The 19,747-nt window shown below is 40.2% G+C and overlaps 3 protein-coding genes across 4 annotated transcripts in view; all 3 read right to left on the reverse strand.

Moving 5' to 3' along the window:
• The window catches only part of LOC134850944 (centrosomal protein of 164 kDa-like), a 556,693-nt gene that overhangs the window by 165,323 nt on the left and 371,623 nt on the right, over positions 1-19,747 (reverse strand). The window lies entirely within an intron of this gene.
• On the reverse strand, positions 10,119-13,468 carry LOC134851157 (band 4.1-like protein 4A). Of its 2 annotated transcripts, XM_063867118.1 has the most exons (3): positions 11,611-13,468; positions 10,823-11,202; positions 10,119-10,426 (listed from the first exon to the last, which is right to left on the reverse strand). In XM_063867118.1, the coding sequence occupies exons 1-3, from the start codon at positions 13,449-13,451 to the stop codon at positions 10,410-10,412; spliced, it is 2,238 nt and encodes a 745-aa protein (XP_063723188.1). In that variant the 5' UTR covers positions 13,452-13,468; the 3' UTR covers positions 10,119-10,409. The 2 variants fall into 2 exon arrangements, with proteins under 2 accessions (XP_063723188.1, XP_063723187.1); XM_063867117.1 differs by having other exon boundaries at positions 10,119-11,202.
• LOC134851002 (hydroxysteroid dehydrogenase-like protein 2) lies at positions 13,912-15,925 on the reverse strand. The gene is made up of 4 exons (XM_063866872.1): positions 15,249-15,925; positions 14,809-15,014; positions 14,429-14,596; positions 13,912-14,187 (listed from the first exon to the last, which is right to left on the reverse strand). The coding sequence occupies exons 1-4, from the start codon at positions 15,917-15,919 to the stop codon at positions 13,961-13,963; spliced, it is 1,272 nt and encodes a 423-aa protein (XP_063722942.1). The 5' UTR covers positions 15,920-15,925; the 3' UTR covers positions 13,912-13,960.

Consider the following 19,747-nt stretch of genomic DNA (forward strand, 5'->3'; position numbering starts at 1 on the left):
TCGGCTTGCGTGTCCCTCGCCAGAGATTTGAGAAGATGTGGAAATTGATCTGCGACAGAATTCCATTAGATAAGAAGAGGGCAGTTAAGTACGCTGAGGCTCCTCTTTTCAGAGATTTAGAGAAAAGGAAGAAATACTGCATAACTTGTTTATTTCTGGTCGAATACGAAATGTAATTTCATGTTCTCAATTTATCATCATCAGTTTTTTTTTTTTTTTCAAGAGCTTTAGGTGAGATCTGATGAAGTGTTTTTTCCAGATCTCAATAAGTTGGGATCTCCTAGTGAGCTGACTTCCTGTTTTTTCCTTATTGGGCATTTGATATTCATTAGGCTCAAAAAGTGGTATGGTTAGTTCTCCTCGTTTTTGGGGGACGTCCAAACTTTTTTAGGTAATGCTTAAACATGGGCAACAGGTGGATTTTTTCATATCTCGTGAAGTTGAGATCTCCTAGTGAGCCGACTTCTTGCCTGTTCCTCATTGGTCATTTGATGGTCATTGGGCTCAAAAAATGACATGGTTAGTTCTCCTCATTTTTGGGGGATGTCCAAACTTTTTATAGGTAATGCTTAAACATGGGCAACAGGTGGATTTTTTCATATCTCGTGAAGTTGAGATCTCCTAGTGAGCCGACTTCTTGCCTGTTCCTCATTGGTCATTTGATGGTCATTGGGCTCAAAAAATGGCATGGTTAGTCGTCCTCATTTTTGGGGGACGTCCAAATTTTTTATAGGTAATGCTTAAACATGGGCAACAGGTGGATTTTTTCATATCTCGTGAAGTTGAGATCTCCTAGTGAGCCGACTTCTTGCCTGTGCCTCATTGGTCATTTGATGGTCATTGACAGTGCCGCAAAGCTGTTTAAACATATATGAAGACTTTGATGTCACTTTTTCGGAAGATGCCGTAGATGATGTTAAAAACTGAATGTTCTTGTAATTTATCGAGTCCACATCCTATCTTGGGAAGTGCGATTTGTTTGATTCCTTGTTCGATTAGCTGTTTCTTCATGCAGCGGAGGCTGCGTGTAAGATCATAATAGGATGGTTTTTTGAAAAATTGAGATTTAGTCACTAGATTGAATATTGATTTGTTTTGAGAAGGAATGTGCATTGAAACTGAGGCTCCGATTTGTGGTGTTTCAATCGACTTCAGCGTAGGCTGTAGTGCTGCGTAGGCATCGCGAATTTGCTGTGCTATGCCCTTGTTCATCTGAAAGTCACTCGAGACACAATGTGCGATAGAGCCTGGGAAATGCAACAGATCACCGGTACCAAATATGATATTTGGTTCTTGAATAGAATTCATCGAGTCTTTGCTGCTGCCAGCTCCATCATTTGGCCTCGTTGCCTGTTTAGCGCGTTTAAGGCTACTTTTTAAGATGATCTTCTTTTGTTCTTGGAGGGAATGTTTCATTTGCTTCAGCTGCTTGTTGTCTTATTTTTGCCTGGTTTTCTTTCCGTGTAGCTTTTGGGCTGAAGGTAACCGGAGCGACTTCGTGTCCATCTACTGTTCTCAGACCATATTTGCGAGGGTGCTTCTCCCGAGGTGGTATTGGGTGGTATCGTACGTCGTTGCTGAATCGAGTTTGTCCATAAATCCTTTCACGTGCTATGGCTGCTGCTTTGCGTCTCGTTCGCAGTGGTTCTTGTACGTGTTGTTCCTCGGTAGTTTCGTCGCGTCCTTGCGCAATTGCACCTGTTTCTGTCGCTCCCGCTCCGTCCATGCTATCTTCTCCGAGGTGTACGTCCTGTTGTTCAGGCCCTGGTGGATTGATTGGATCCAGTTCGATGTCAGGTGGAGATGGCGGTCGTGGTGGCACTATTTGCACTGGTTGCTCACGTGGTGGTGGTGGTGGTGGTGGTGGTGGTGGGGGCAGCACTAATAGTGGCGGTACTGGAAGTGCTACTGGAGGCAGTGGTGCCGGTGGCAGTGGTGCCATAACTACTGCAGGGGGTGGTGCCGGTGCCAGTGGTCCTCCTATTGGTATTGATAAGCGGATGGTAGTCGGAGTTGCTTGTTGGATTTCGCTGTCTTGTTGCGGTTGAACGTCGTCAAGTAGTCTAGGTAGATAGTCATCAAATAATCCTGGCTCACTGCGGTACTTGATTAGTGACGGATCTACCACGAATTGAGCCTCATCGATTGGGTCAATGTCTTCTGGTTGATGCTGTGCTCGAATCGATCGGAGTCGGATTCTGTGGACACACTGTGTGTGGTTGGTTCCGACTTTCCGTACTATGTAATTGCTGTTAGTTAGAACTTTTTCCACTCTATACAAGGGGAGCCACACTTGGAGTGACTTATTCCGGGTATCAGACTGATTTGTTAGAAGAGGGTTGAGGAGGAGACAGAACGAGTGAAGTACTAGCGGTTGGGCTAGTGCTTTCTGGTCGCAGTATCCCCGGTATCTGTGATATGATGACACGATGTTGTCTTTAGTCTCTTTGAATTTTTCGAGCATCGCGTCTTGTAACGCGGTTACAAAGTCGGCATTAGCCGTAGCAATTTCCAATGCTTTGGTCGAAAATCTGAGATCAAGCGGTTTGGTAGGCTCTCTCCCGTGAAAAATGGTGCTCGGACAACATCCGATGGACGAGTAGTATGACGTATTGTGTATGAAGGTCCCAAGTGGTACATAGCGGTGCCAATCGGTCCATTGGGCGTCAGTATTAACTTTGAGGATCCTCTTCAGTGCCCCATGGGATCTTTCCACCAGTCCGATGGTTTGTGGGTGTTTAAGCGTTGCGTGTCCAATTTTGATGTTTAGAAGGCCTGTGAGTTCGTGGATTAACTTAGAGGTAAATACACTTCCCAGGTCCGACAGTATCCTTTTTGGCACATAGCTGTGCATGAAGAACATCTTCGTTAGTTCTCTTGCCACCGTATCAGCGCTTGCGTTCGTCATTGGTGCTGCGAACAGGTATTTTGAAAAAACGTCGATTCCAGTTAGAACAAACTTGTACACCGGTGACTTTAGCGGTCCGACCATATCGAGCTGCATCATGTCACCAGGGTATGATTGTAACGAGGAAAGTGGTTGAAGTGGTGGTGTTTGATGTTTACTCGAAGCATTTTTAAGCTGCGGGCACGTTAAACAGTTTTTGACTGTGTTAACCAGAAACTCCGAGAATCCGGGAAAATAGAATCTCCTTCTGAATTCCTCTGTGGTTCGTGTCATGCCAATATGTCCTCCTGTCATCGAGTTATGGACTCTGTATAGGGTTTCGTTCCACATGTGTTTTGGTACACAGTACTGTTTATGTTTTATTTTACCAGTATCGTCGTAGAAATTGCAGAGAAGGACTTCGTCTTCGATGACAAGTCGATTGAATTGCTTTGCGTACTTCTTTAGTCTGCTTTTTGCATACGTAAGATCTGGTATTTCGCCTGTTCTTATCCACTTTTTTACTTCTTCAATGTCAGTATCTTGTTGTTGTTCCTTTTTCCTGTCAATTGGCTCATTTTTGGAGTCTAGTTCAATGTGGTTCTCTGCTGGATCTGGATACTCTATCGCATTCATCGTGGGTCTCTTCAACATTACAAGCGCCGTAGGCTCTATTGTTCCTTGACTATCACATGTTGTTTGTTTGTCGAGATATGCTTGGTAAAGTCCTAATCTTTGCAGGTTTGCTACTAGAGCCTCATCGACCTGTTCTGTTTCAGAAAATGCCTCATCGATAGCTTGAACCAGGTTAAGCGATGCATCGGGTACTCTTGCTGTTGTGTCAACATAAATTTCCCTGACTGGTATTTTGTCTGTCAGTTTTAGTGTGAGAGACGCCGACGGGTCCGTTTGCATCCTGGACAAGAAGTCTGCTGCGTAGTTTGCAGTTCCTGGGATGTGGGCGATTATGATGTTGAAAGACAGGACTCGGTCCAGGAAATTCCACACTGATGGCGGTATGGTTTTTGCCTGAAAGAATTGCGTCAGACTTCTATTATCTGTTAATACAATCACTGGTTTGACTGATCCCCAGATGTAGTGCGAGAAGTGATCAAGTGCGAAATACAAGGCTAGAAATTCTTTGTAGTAGATTGAAAATTTCAGCTGTGCTGTATTGAATAGCCGAGAACCAAATGAAACGGGTGCGTACGTCTTGATTTCTTCGTTTTTCTCGTTTTTGACGTAGTCCTCGACCATTAATACGAAACCAGTCCCGTGGTAGCTGGCATCGCAAAGTATGACATACTGCAGTCCTGGCTTGGGTAGTCTGAGTGTCAACGTGGTCGCTTGTATTAAGTCTGCTTTGAGAGTTTCAAGGTTTTTATGGTGATGTTCAGTTATTTCAAAGTCGATCTGCTTCTTCAGCAGCTTATAGAATGGTATTAGTTTTTCACCAAGACTCGGCATGTAGTTCCTAAAAAACTGCACAAACCCGATGAGTCTTTTTACTTGTTTCACTGTTCTTGGCATTTTTATTTTGCTTAGAAATGCGGAAATTTTTGTTTCCTCTGGCGTAACTCCTTGTGGCGTTACTACATTTCCTATGAATTTCATTCTTTGTGTTCCTATTTCGCATTTCTTAGGTGAAAGTTTTAAGCCTGATTTTCGGATGCATTCGAATATTTTCTTTAACGTGGGTATTAGTTCCTCATAATTATTCACCGCACTTCCTATATCATCCATGAATTGTGTGCACAAATCGGCTGCTAGGCATGGATCGAGGTAGTGACGGATGAATGAACTGAATCCCGTGACAGATTTACTTAGACCTTGGGCTAGGCATTTGTAGGCGTACGTCCGCGACCCGAAATTAAATGCCAAAAGTTAGACCGAAAGGTCATCTGCCATTTGCACACAATGGTATGCTTGTGAGCAGTCCAATTTAGTAAACAAACTCTTTCCGGCAAAGTGGTTTGATGCATCGGTCATGTTTGATATTGGAAAATTGCTATTTATATAGTCCGTTTTGATTGAATGATTGATGCGCCGGAGGTCAATCAACATCCGCAATTTTCCAGATGGCTTTCTATGTGCAAACAACGGACTACTGTATTTAGAATGTGACAGTGTTGTTATGAGTCCAAAGTAGTGCATTAGAGCTAGTTCAACCGTCAGTTCATTCCTTAGTTGGATGGGCGTAGGTGGTCCTTGAGTGTACAGTGGGCGTTGATGTTCGGGTGTCAAGTTGATCTTTAGGTCGGAATTATAACCCACGTCAAATGTGTTTGGCAAATATATCCGCATATTCGATGAGCAAATGTTCTACTTCTGACCTTTGGTCATTTGTCAACACTGAATTCTCCCACTGAAAGTTACTCAAAAAGGTCAACCGGTCTTGAATGTTATTATTTGGTTCAATTTTCTCAAGACCTTGAAAGTAGAGGATTTGGTCATAAATTTCCCTTTGAATACTGGGAAGTGATTCTGGGTTAGGGCACGTTTCGGGCGTCGGGAACCAAAATTTCTCGTATTCAGGTGGTGGTTTTTGTTCTGAGCCTATTGAAGGGCTTGTTTTTTGCGAAATTATTTCATTGATTCCGAGTTCGACATTATCCGGCTGGTTCATTTTCGCTAATGCCAAAGTTTGCGGCTCGATCTGTATTAAATTTTCGTACTTGGTTAGCGTGAGTATCGAAAATTTTCCGATTTCGGTTTTGAAGGGCAACGTTAAGTTATGTTCCGTCATATTAAATGCTGTGACGTAAACGGTATTGTTTTTGGTAACTTCATTTATCGATGAGGTTACTGCCAACTCGCACTTTTCTTCTAGTTCTTGTGATGGAACTACGATTCCCGTCGTTTTTTCCATGTCAGTCAGAATATCTTGCAATTGGCATTCGATTATGCCAATTGCAAGATATTCTGACTGACATGGAAAAAACGACGGGAATCGTAGTTCCATCACAAGAACTAGAAGAAAAGTGCGAATTGGCAGTAATTCGCGGTGCAATCATTTGTTTCTTAGTGAGAACAAGAGGGAATTTTTTCACTCGGTTAGTGCGTCTAGGTGCATTGACGGGTTTAATTTCGTTGATTTGGAGTGTCAAGTCTGGAAAGTGAAGTAGATTGTATTTTGAGCAGACATGTATATGGTGTTTTTTAAAGAAAGGGTTTCCCAGGATCGTTGAATTCGCTGAATTCAGCACTAGGAACGTTTCCGTAAAGTTCATACCTGCCATACAGAATTCAATGGTTACTTCAGTTTCAATTGACACCAGTTGGCCTCCTGCCAATCGCACTTGCTTGAGGCTTGATTTTGCCGTTTTATAGGGTGCGAATAGTGTTTTTTCGTTTTTAATTTCATCGAATGTTTGTTTCGAAATTACGTTTGCACATGCTCCTGTGTCAATCAGAACTCTTCTTTGGAGGCTTGGCGCTAATCTTATTTTCATATAAGTTAGCACTGTTCCTTCGGTTGGGATGACTGCGTACAGATCAATAATTTCATCGTCTTGTACATCTTGAATATTTGATTTGCGTGATTTTCGCAATTTACGTGATTTTTGTGATTTAGATGAATTGACTGACTGACTTTGTGGCTGAATTAGTTTTTTGGTTCCATTTGGAACGAGAAATTCTGTTGCTGCTGTCCCTGTGGCTTGGGTTTGTACCAACATTGGCTGATAGTATGGCCAAACTTCCCGCAGTGGTCACAGAACTTTGATCCAGTGCGTACTGCTGATGTACTAGGATTTTGCGTGTGCACCTGCTGCATCATTGGTTGTGAGGCTTGTTGGGCAAACGGGTTGTTCTGTTTTGGCTGCGTGGCTATCGCTTGTTGCTGTTGGTGTTGTTGAGGGTACATCTGGTTCGGAGAGAATTGGACATTCTGTTGTGTATGAGGATAGTTCTGGCTTTGTTGGAACTGTGGGTTCGGTTGAATTCCAGGTATCTGTGGGGGAAACTGGAACATTTGTGGGAGGTACTGCAAATTTTGGAAGCCAGGGAAACCTTGGTTTCCGTATCCCCCATCAATTCTCTGCTGTCCGTTCTTTTTTTCTTTACCAAATCTACCCCTTCTTTGATTGTATCCTTGTTGTCCATTCCCTTGATATCCATTCCATTGATTAGGGCCAGATGTATTGTTCTGGTTTGGGCTTTGTCCAGTCCCTTGGCTTTGTGCATTATTTCCGTGATTTTGTTGTTGTTGAGTTTGATTATTATTCCCACCAGTGTTTTGGCTATTCAGTTGAGAGCTCTGCTGGGTTTTTCCGTTGTCACCTTGTGGCCGTGACTGGATCATTTTTCTCTGATCCGATAGCTCACTACGGACTTCGTAGAGTTGTTTCTCAATTTGTTCCTGGGCTGTTGTTAGTTTTGACAACGCACTGATTAGGTTGTGAGAAACTGTATCTCCAATTTCATTGAAACTATCTTCTGGGTAATCCTCATTACGACAGACGTCTCTAATTGTCATTTGTTTGCGTGCCAGGTTGCAAAGTTCTTGTACTGTTGTCGCAGCTGGTTGTTCCATCATCTTCGAACGGAGCCAGTTGGGCATGCCTTTTATAAAAAGACGTTTAATCTGGTTGTTCCTATGATCATTTTCTGCGTCAAGTCGTTCTTGACGTTGCGCCGTCTCTCCATGGAAACGCGCTGCGTCTGCATCAGCTGCTGTGCCTACTAGTGCCGCATCGAGTGGGGCTACGGCAGGTAGATCCGGTGTCGGGTAGGCTCGTTGTGCCTTTTTTGTGAGGTTTACCAGGAAATTCTCTGGTGAGTCTCGCTTGATATCAAACTTTGATTGTTCAAGTTTTAGCACGTGGACCTCTTGCAATTGAGGGTTGCAAAAATGGTCGCGTAGTGCCGCTAGACTAAGAGGTACATCGGCTCTTGTTAGTGCTGGCAGTGTTTGGTAGAATCGCAGAGCGCTATCTCGCAGGTGCAACTGTAGAAAATTCGCTTGCTGAGCATTTGCGATTCCCGCAACTCCAACGTATCCTTGGAAGAGCTGTTCGAATTGGGCGAAATCTTCGTTATCGCTTCCGCCAAATGGTTCGACTGAGATTTGAGCGTGCGCCATCTTATCACAGTTATATGATTGTCAAGTCTGATTCAAAATTGATTTCAGATGAATCAGTTGCTATTATATAGTGGAAACAATTAATGCCTAGTGGGTACTTAAAATTTAATGACGCAATTATCGTCTTTGAGAAAATATATAGAGTAGCTCGTACTATGATTAGTTACGAGTAGGAGTTAATTAACTCTTGTTTCTATATTTTAAACTATCTACTTTTTAAGTTAACTTGTCTTGCGGCTTTAATATTATTCCACTATTTTTTTTGAAATTTGGTTAGGATTTAAGCACTGGATAGGCTTTCAGGCGGTTCTCATGGATGATTTCAAATGACTAGTTTCAAATGAGCACTCATCAATTTTACTTTAAGCACCGAGAGTTTGAAGTTTCAACTAACTGTTTTTGTACACTGTATCACTTTCCTGGAGAAGTGTAGTAGTTGTCATCAACACAAAACAGTTGAAGTTTCCTTTTGCCCCTTGCTGTCGTCTCTCACTGGCTGAAGTCAGTTTTTGTTTTTGCCCCTCTTTTTTTTCTGTTTGAGCAAGTTACTGCCGTGATCTTCTTTTCAGCTTTGTGGCTTTTGGAGTCGTCTTGTGTTGGATGTCGTCTTGTTTTCACTCTTAATTTGCAATCAGCTTCAGCTTGTCTTGAAAGGTTGGTAACATCATCCCACTCATAGTCGCCATGTTATATAGCGTGTCTTGCTATGATAATTAATGATTAGAAATGAGGAATTGTGTTTGAGAGTAATAAAGGGATGCGCGGTCTAGGCTCTATATCTTCGACTCAGGGATGTGCTTCGTGATGTCTACCTCCTTCTCAGCTGAGTCTAAGCTGTTTGATTTATAAGAGTGAGGATTAATCTTTTAATTACTATTTTTGAGCTGTTTTACTGTAATGGCTCTCTCTCAATTAATGATTCAATTACTTTCTCATTGATTGTTTGCATTAAGTAAATATGAGTTTAACACTTTGTCATTGACATATAATGGCATTGATATTTAAGTCTAATTCGCACCAATTATGGTAATTAATAATGAGTAACTAACATAGGCGTGAAGCGCTATGTGACAGTCACAGGTACGCATGCCTGAAGAAATGACTAGTTTTTTACACTTTTGATAAACACCTTTCCCGGCCTGTTTTCACAAGACTCAACTCCTGTTTCGTTTCGCATGCGACACTTTTGTTCAGGACTTAAGTAAATAACGCCGACATTTTGATGAAACGTTTGTCTTCTAGTCACCACTTGTTGATATGTATGTTAAATTTCAGAAAGCATTAGGACATCGGTACTTCTTCTGCACTTTTTGAAGTAACTTTCTGTGGTGGATCTTACAACTCTGTAAAAGAGCTACGAACTTTAGGTGAAAACCAATATAATTCCCTGAAATCGGCAGATCGAAAACCGGTTGTCAATTTATGGCTGTCCAAATTATTAAGGAGCGACAAAGCGTTATGGCGTCGAGACGGCCTCTGCCGGAAATAGAAAAACCAAAGATCAAGAAAAGGCGCGGCAGTTTAAACTAAACATCATATATTGTTGTGCTGCAATCCTGATTTCCTTTATAAACTTGAGTTTCTTTCGTGCTTTCACTTGAGGTTCAGCTCTTGTCTTTTTAAATCTCACTTAAATTTCTAAAAGTTTTTCCTTTTACCTTCTTTTTACGATCAAGTAGTCTGCGTTGACCATCGTTTCGAAGACCACATTTAATTGAAACGTTTCCATTTAATTGAAACGTTTCCACCTTTCAAAACGTTTCCAATTAAAGTATCGCAAACAAAACAAGACCGCTCGTATCACGAAAAACCCCGCTTCAATGTAGTAATATGGATAATTAATACGTAATTCATCCGATTCAATCAATGTTACCCCAATGCCACCAACCATGCGTGTGACTGTATAAAGTTTGTCTGTCAAACAATGTAACATCACCAAAATATAAATTTGACTTATGGTGGATTCAAGACCGTTGTGAATGAGTTCTTATTACTTGATGACGCATCCAAAGACGCTAGGAAAGAAGCTGCTGAAAACGAGCTCAAAACTATCCGGCAAAAGTTCTCGAAGATGAAAGACTTTACATATACGCCACAGCTTAAAGAACTGTTTTTGCGCGAGATTTAATTTAAATTTGTTATAAAAAACACGCATCGTCTTCCTCCGTCGCTTGTTGCGATTGTTGAATCGCCTATGTTAATTGATTTAACACGTTCTTTTTTGTTAAAGTCAGTAAAAACTCTGATTCCAACCCTGATATTTTTCTATGGTTTCCGCAGTCTATGGTAGTCCGCAGTCTGAACAGTGATCGCAACCACTCGCCCGCCGGAACATCAAGTGTCAAAAACTTCGCAGAAGAGGCAGCAAAACTGGCACGGGTCCTTTATCAAGCTGTTCCAACGCATAGTGAGTTCTGTTTCATTGAGGCTTTGGTTTTTTCATCGCTCCTTCTTTCCTATGGGAAATTGGTGACCCAACCAAAACGTACATTATTAGACCTATAAGCCAAATTATTAAAAAGAAAGTAAGTTTTTAAACGATTGAAGGGGTCCTAACAAATTATTTCTAAGTAATTTTTCACATAGAAGTTTTGAATACTGAATTCTGATGAGCCAATATAATTTTCGGGAATTCGATTATTCTAGCTGGGAGGATTCAGACAATTTCAAAATCTAGAAAACAAATGGGCTGATAAAAAAGGTGGATAAAATGGTCAAAGACCTTTTAGAAAAACCCTAGCTGATTATGGACGAATCATCTGATATAATCATGGTGCTCATCAATAATACTGCTCTTACACCTTAATCAATTCACTTCAAAGCGAATCTTTACAAATAAACAGTAAAAGTACTTCTCTCAAACCCGGAAGTATCCGCTGTGGTTTGCATAATCACTTGAGATGCTATTCCATTAACGCATGACGCTATCATACTCGCAGCAGAAGTAGCATCTTTAGACGAGTGCTCCTTTTTCAGATTATTTGTGGAGCGTACACTTCCTGTTTTCCTCAAACTTGCAACAGGGGAAGGTTCGTTCATGATGAAACTGCGAACAGATCTTGTTTTTGGCGAGCAAGGAGTGGACGAAATTTGAAAACAATCCGATTCAGCTGAGTTGTCACCTGCTACATTCCTCGAGTCGGGTTTCAGATTTTCCTTGCCGTTTTGAAGTTCCGGGTACAAATTTGGCGAATCAGAAGAAGTTTCTTTTTGTTTCGACAACTGCTTCAATCTGTAAAAAATTCAGTATTTTAAATTCAGTAAAATGATTATAAAAAATGATGGTCCGGAAAAATTCAACTACTATTGTTCCAACAGCTCTTGAAAGCATAGGATGAGACTTTAGCCTAATGTGGGCTTTTCCACGACCTTTCAGTTGTGACTCGGATTCCAAAAAAGTAATTCACAAAAGTTATCGCTGTATCAAGAAAAAACGTGTCAAAAATTTTTGCCTGTTACACTCGAATTCGAAGGTTTTAATTCGGATATAAGGTTGTCAGAAAAAGTCACTAAAAATTGTTAATACAAAGGTCGGAACAATCGGTTTTTGCTGGCACAGCATTTAGTTTTGCTTGTTTGCGCTCAGTAATTTTAAGGTTTTGAAGAAAAAAACTGTGGAAATCATGTCAGGAATTCTCACCTAGCAAAACTGGAAGTGGGTTTTACATTAACAGCACTTTTTGAGGCAAAAATAGTTCTTTCAGCGGTCGGCAAAATCGGAGACAACACATTTCCATTAACATCACTGGCTACAACGGCAGCTAAGTTCTCATCGCGGTATTTGGCCGAATTTGATCTCTTTATCTGGTTGCGAGAATTCATGTGTTGTTCATACGTCGGCAGCGGAGACTTCGGTTCCTTGTTTCCTTCTGGTCGCGCTTCGGAATCATGGATCCGAACAGTCGGAATAATCTTTTCTGGTCTATCGTTTTCTAAGTTTAAATTCACGGTTCGGCTGCTTTGAATTTTGAGGCCTATTCGACTAGATTGAGATACTTGGCGGCTATGATACTGCGCAACATGCATTTGGTCCTCGGTGCTTTCAGACATATTTTTGTTCAAATCATTTGCATGCTTGAACCGTTTTGAATTATTAAGGTCGGGTACTCTTGATGAAAATTCTGACTGGAACTCCATGTCACTTGCGCAGTCGATATCAAATGCCGACATCCTATAAACTTTTCTCGAAATTGGGACACTAGATACAGAATTTACATTTCTCATAAAACCAGCACTTCCTCCGGTTCGAACTCGATTTCCATTAAGTGCTTCCGAGTCGCTACCTGCAGATGATCTAGGCACATAGTACTTCGCCACGCGGTTTCTAGGAGTTCGGTTTCTAAGACCTCGTGAACCAGGCAACATAATGGAGTTCCGGTTGGCTAAATTCAAACCACTATTACTAAAAATGCCACTGGACCTCGAAACACTTGACTGCTCGTTGCTTTGAACATATAAAATCCGATCGGGAAGTTTTCGTTTCGGTTGTCGTTTCATTGGACATCTTTCAAATTTCAAACTCGATTCAAGCTGAGCATAAACGTTGCTTTCATTTACAACTTTATGAGAAAACTTTCCCGACAAGTCGTTTATTTCATAATTCGCATTGAACTTTTTATGCTGATTCGCACAATCGAATAAATGCTTAGCAGCATCTTTTGAGGAGCACTTGAATTGTAGACAATCTGGCTTCGGGTTTCGTCCGACGGTAAAAAATGAGACTTTATGACCGCTTCGTTCGACCTTCGTCACACGACTCCAGGAGTGATTCGCTCGGCGCGATTGCTCATAAAAAATATACAACCCATTAGCTGAAATACCAATTTCAAACTCACGGTCACTTTCACCGAACGCTAGGTGTGTTTTCATACCGTAAAAATCAAGGTTTTTCACCTCTCGTAGAAAACGCCATTCAGCCTCACCTGAGGAAATATTCTTCAGAGTTTTATGAATTTCTTGCGCCCTGAATTCAAATTCAAAACTCTGCAAAGGAATGAAATTAAACTGGGAGCTGTAATTTTCTGTATCTCGCTCGGGTGAATAATTTCCGAGTTCGGATTGCAAAACTAGGGCAAAAAGTTTTGCTAGGACTTCGTAGTTATTGATCATTAAAACGCCATTTAAAATATCTCGCTTCGCCTGAAGAAAGAACTGATAACGTGTTGCTTCATATTCGAGTCGGTCAGGATTCGGTACATGAAACTTCACTTGAAAAAATAAGTCAATCACGCTTCGGTTCGATTTAAACTGACGACTAATTGTTTTTTCTTCATTCAGCCATCTAAGCTGTCCTGAAGGTTTTTTGTACAATAATCCAAAATAGTGATACTCGCAAATTTTCAAGTAAGAGCAAATATGTGCAATCAGATCTGATCCTTTCGATCTTCCGGGAAAACTTCGAGCTAAGGGAACAGATATTGAGTTTATCTCAACCAATAGATGAAATTCGACAGTAAACAAATTGTTTCTCCAGCTCAACATTTCCAACCAAATCAAACTAATCTGAAACAAAGCAGCAAAACTTTAACAACTTTCATTGTTTTTTGTTCAACATTAAAAAAGGAGTATCGAAAAAAGTTTAAAAAAACAAGAAAAATAAGTAGTCTGAAAAACAAGAAAAAACTTCTGAAATATTTGTCCACCTTTTTTTTGATCGATCAAATTGATTTTCCGAGCTCTCTCAGATCATAAATAGATCCTATTTTGGCCAAAATATGTGCAGCAGGCGTATTTTTGCTTAAAATTTAGGATTGGTTTGCCAAAAATGGATGTATTAAAGAACTACTACAGGGTCGACCCTTTGCGTGGTTAGAAGAGGAATTTCTGTGGAATGGGGGAACGTCCCTCCCTCCCCTAAGCCCGCTACTGTCGAATGCGCCGCAACAAACGACGAATAACATCGAATGCGCCGCAACAAACGTACGAAGAAGACTTTACTCTCTTTAATTGTATTATATCATCTACCAAGTAATAAAGAATCCTATAATTATTTACAACTTGGACTTTTGAATCTTTTTCATCAGCTTTTCCAACTTCATTGCCACAAACATGTCGCCTTCGATCTTCAATTTACCAGACATGAAAGCTGTAGTTGAATTCAATTTTCCTCTGACCATATTCACAAAGTCTGAACCGCTTAGTTTCATTGTGACGTCACTTGAGCCATCCGGATGACCTTTGCCCGCTGTACCATGCTTGAGGTCGAGATAAAAAGTACCTAAAACAGACACGAAAGATAAATATAACAAGACAGAAATTTATATTGTAATGTTTAAGTTCTGTTTCAGACAACTGATACATTGCGATTGAAAGAAAACTGCTTCGTTTATAAATAAACTATAATTGAGAAGCGTTTTTTATGATTTATTTATTTTTTTTCGGGGCTCAAACTCATGAACAGAAAACATTTTAATTGAAGCTTAACTTCTATTGAAAACTGAAACATATTTTAAAAGTACCTGAATGATCACCAGAGAGTTCGAACAGGAACACCTTCCCAACGTCCTTCACTATTTCTGGACTGATCATCGACTGCATTTCATTTATCACTGACTCTGGAGTATCCGTGAGAGACGATGCGTCACCACTGCTAGATGGAGATTTGGATCCTTGCTTCATATTTCGCTCTGCATACCAATGAAATCAAAATTAAAATTTAATCGACGCTTTTCGAAAGGCTCAACATGAGTTTTGTTTATAACCAAAGAACTCAAAGTTTTGTAATAAATGGATGGTTGAAAAATTCTAGTGAACCTTACAAACAACCATTACGAGCATTTCTAGTTGTACTTTCAATTCCAGTTTACTATAACATCTAACGAAATTGAATTGTGTATACCATGTTTGTGCACTAGCGCTTCAGCCTCTGGCGAATCTAGAAAGAAGTCTGGAATGAGTTTGGCTCCAGGTTTGTGTGCATACTGGTCGAAATCTTTCACTCCCACATCCACCAAAACTTCCTCGTCTACGGCAAAATTACCAGAGTATGATCCGGAGTCCTTGCCCAGAATAACGTATGCTGCATCTGCCATGATATCTGGTTTCCTAGAACAAGCAAAATAATTTTCAAACATATTAATCGGACCTCTATATGAGTTATTAGTCTCCTTCTAGTAGCAAAATTAGCACAGCCGCCCTCTTCCTTAGAACATGAACACTGTATCACTTAAGTTTTATTAGGCAATAGTAGCTCGTGAAGAGCTGAAAACTCTGATGTTGATCTTCCCACATGCATACATAGTCTTATCAAAATCGATTTGAAAATGACCATCAAGGTACCTAGATTGATTCACCATGGATTCCCCTCCTAGCATCTCAACAGCCGCAGTTGCGATTGCAGTCTTAGGCCACAGTGCATTAACTGCTATCCTTGCATCTCTAAACTCCTCTGCCATTCCCAGCACACACATTGACATACCATATTTGGACATAGTATAGGCCACATGATTCTGGAACCAAATGGATTTCATAATCAGCGGTGGACTAATATTTAAAATGTGTGGGTTCTTCGCTTGTCTGAGGTAGGGCAAACATTTTTGAGTCATCATGTAGGTTCCTCTAACATTCACTTGGTGCATCAAATCATACTTCTTCATTGTAGTAATTTCAGTTCCCGTTAAACTAATAGCCGAAGCATTATTCACTAGAATGTCAATTCCACCGAATGTTTTCACAGCTTGTTCAACCGCCGATTGAACATTGGATTCATCACGAACATCAACTACACATGCTAAACTCTTTCCGCCTAATGCGTTTATCCTTTCGGCGACTGAATGGATTGTTCCGGGCAGCTTTGCGTGGGGCTGGGCTGTTTTGGCAGCGACTACAATATTTGCCCCATCTTTGGCGCACTTTTCGGCTATAGCCTGTCCAATACCTCTGCTGGCTCCCGTGACCAGAATAGTCTTTCCAGCAAGCTTCCCTGAGTTTATCATGGCGGTCTGAAACATTCCAAAAACCTAGATATCCAAGATCCACTTGTAGAGTTATCAGGTAACCTTTGTCTTATCACTCAAATAAAGTGCGGTAAAAATGCATCAGATTATATCTTTGCGGGATTATTGGTGCTTAGAGAAACGCACAAGGGGATCATATTAAAGTCCTCTCAGTCAGGATACGGATACTACTAATGTTTTAATCAGGGGCGGATCTAAAATTTCTCGGTTGGGGGGGGGAGTCATCGTTTTTAGGTCGACCAAATTGATTTTGAGCTCGACCAAATCACTAGAAAGACCCCATTCCGACCAAATTTTCTGCACCGCAAATTTTTGATAGGTACTTTTGGAGAGTTTTGACAAAAAATTGCCGTTGTTTTGGCGCGCGCTACTTGCTCGAAATAACTATATATTGGGACTTTTTTTCCTTTTACACCCAACCTGCAAAAAAATTTTAGGTAAAACTTTTGGTCACTGACCCAAAACGTTCCCCTCCTTTGGTACTATTTTAAGTCCTCCATTTTGGCTGTTCGACCCTAGTTTTCGTTGTAAAGGCGCCTTTGGCGCCAATATAGGCAATTTTGCCTAACCCCTCAATGAACAAAGCTTTTTTTAGGTTAAAATTTTAAGTAAAACTTTTTCCTTTTACCCCCAACCTGCAAAAAAATTTTAGGTAAAACTTTTGTTCATTAGGGGGTTAGGCAAAATTGCCTATATTGGCGCCAAAGGCGCATTTACAACGAAAACGGGGGTCGAACAGCCAAAATGGAGGATTTAAAATAGTACCAAAGGAGGGGAATGTTTTGGGTCAGCAGGGGGTCGAAACAGTCATGGGGTCTGACCCACCTAAATCCGCTACTGGTTTTAATATAACTTCAATATGCATTACCTAATTCCTGAAGCTTAGCTTCTATGCATCCAAAATTGCAAGACAGAGGCCAAGCTGAGCTTCGCATCACTTGCGATACAAATCTGAAAGTTATGAAAATCAAATTTAAAAAAAAAATCAAAAAATTGTTTTTGTCAATAAAAATTGCAACAAAAGCCAAAAAAAACTATGGAACAAAATGCCTGCACCATTAGAAACTCTACAATGAGCTTTGAGAATGCTATAAAGAAGACAAGTTTTCAAAAACAACCCTTTCTACGGAATTAAGCAGACAAAAATAAGCAGACAGACAATAATCTAAATTAGCCAAAATTTTCTATTTACAAGAAAAAACAAGTCTCAACTGGAAATGAACTCCCGGGCTTTGTCGTCTCAAGCATGAGGGTTACAGCAACTTGGATGTGTATAAAGTTGAACCATCGGGCTAAGGGTTCTAAGCCGACAAAAATAAACAGACGGATGATAATCCGAAAAAGCAAAAACTCTAGTTTGCAAAGGCCCGGCCAGATTCGAACCGCAAATTTTTGCCATCTCAGGCAGTTGTTTTTACCTCAATTTATAATTACCCCGCGGTAACAAAGCCAAAAAAACCTAAGCAGAAACCGTTCATGCCGAAAAGAAATTCAGAAAAATTTTCCCTTAAGAGCACACCACGCGCACAAAAACTTTTTTCGAACGTAACGACGCAATAAGAGACGACTAACTCGATAATAATTAGGCCGAAACTTATTAAGCCGATAAAAAAGACGAAAAAAATGAAATTCTAACAAAGCGAGCTGGTTAAATTACAACCAATGTGAAAAGCTAACTTCGATTCTGCCGAATTTTCAAAATGCCCAAGAATAACTGCAGTTAAAATTGTTTACAGCTACAATAAACGATTCTTAGATATGGCAACAGAGCCAAAAGAACAAAACAGACAAATAAAAGGCCGAAATTTTTATCAACCGGAACAATTACCATTTGAAACAAAAATGGTCCTGGTCAGATTCGAACCTAGGACCTTTGCCGTGTCAGGCGTATTCGATATCACCAGGCTAAGCGTGCAAGAGACACTACAATTTTTGAATTCATTATGAACCAAAGTACCACCAAAGTACTGTGGACAAAGTTGTTTACCAAAAAAAGTCTAATACTCAATTGCAATACCAAAAAAATAGCAAATAAATTTAAAAAAATGGTCTCGCAACATCATGCGCTACATGTTCTACAGCTGGCTGCAATACAAGCTTGTGAATCATTTTATACTTCAACGAATTTTCGACGTTGAAGTGGTACTTCCAGACGTTGAAGTGATACTTTCAAGTGGTACTTACAGATTTTTGCGTGGAAACAATTAAAATCTATCATCAATACATCTAAATGGGTAAATATAATCAACTGACATCTTCAACCTACGCAAGGCAACCACTCAAAATCAATCAGCGAGCAATGATTTTTAATTCCGAAATGCTATTCAAAATTAATTCTTGAAGATTATTTCCAGTCCCGTCTTCTCCAACGTTTTTAAGAAATATTTTTTAAGTATGATTTTTTAATTTATGAAAATTCAATTTTATTATTTACATTCTATTTTTTTCCTAGCCTCGTATTTTTTGCTATCAACCAACTAACTCAGGGGCGGATCTAGGATTTTCTCGATGGGGGGGGGGGCGGATTTTCAAAAAAATTTCCAAAATTTTGACGACCTTTTTTTTTTTTTGGGTCGACCAAATTGATTTTTTGAGCTCTCCCAAAGCACTGTTTTGCCCCTATTTTGGCAAAATTTTCGGCGCCGCAGGCAAATTTTTGAAAAAACAGTCAAAAAAAGCCGTTTTTGGGCACTTTTTAAAAAATTTTGATAAAAAATAGCGTTTTTTTTGGCGCGCGCTCCCCCTCAAAGTTAGTATATATTGGCGCCGAAGGCGCCTTAGAAAAATTTTAGGGTCGGTCTGCCAAAAATGGATTTCTGAAAAAGTATCGAAGGGGGGACCCTTTGGGTCGGCAGGGGGTCGAATCCCTGAGGGGGGGGGGGCGTCCGCCCCCCCCCCCCCCTAAATCCGCCCCTGAACTAACTTAAACCAAAAATCAAGAAAATTTATTTAATCAAAAAACGTCGACAAAATGAAAGACTTATAAATTGAAGAGATTAATAATTGCCTTTATGCATAGCCATATAGGTTGCTAACACACTTGAACACGCTCGCAGAGCAATAGATATACCATTACACACATAGCTAAAATCTAATGACATAAGCTATGTTTTAGGCTTTCTTAAGTATTTTCAAGTTGATAACCGAGGTGATTTTGCCTTTACACCTTACAAGCAAAAATGGAAAAAAAGAGCTCTGAAAAAGGCAATTTCTAAAATCGGCAAAAAAGAAAGAAAATTTTTTATCTAATTCAAAACAACGTTCAGACCAGAATCAACTCGTACCTCCATAGCAACAGTCGCTTGTTTTAACCAGTTGACTATGACGCCTTTCCTTCCATAAATGCCCAAATAGCTTAAGCTTACGCTTTTAAAAAAGCTACATTATTTCCAGTGTAATTCAGGCATAAAATTTGCGTCGCTGTCTGGAAAAAGTTTACTGACCAAATATTACCTTGTTTACATAGGCTTGGCAATGGATACTGAACACGTGTTCAAAAATCTAATAAGATTTGCTAATCGCAAGCGTATAAAAATCAGAATGAATAATGAAAAACTAATTTCCAATGAATCACTCAAAAAACTTTGAGGATAAACTTTTACGTCAAGCAAAAAACATCCGGTAAAACTCTGAATCAATAATCATTCCTCCTGGTTAAGGCTCTTTGTCTAGTTCTTCATAGCCGATGTTACTTTTGCTCCATAACTTGTCCAAATAGAAACTGCGAAATGAAACTGCGAAGTCAACAAGAATTTAAAGAAAAAAATGGTCGCACTACAACTCAATCTCCACTATGTCGACTTCTGCTTGTTACTGCCACAA

This window comes from Symsagittifera roscoffensis, chromosome 7 (assembly GCF_963678635.1).
Source record: "Symsagittifera roscoffensis chromosome 7, txSymRosc1.1, whole genome shotgun sequence".
In the NCBI taxonomy this organism is placed as follows: domain Eukaryota; kingdom Metazoa; phylum Xenacoelomorpha; order Acoela; family Convolutidae; genus Symsagittifera; species Symsagittifera roscoffensis.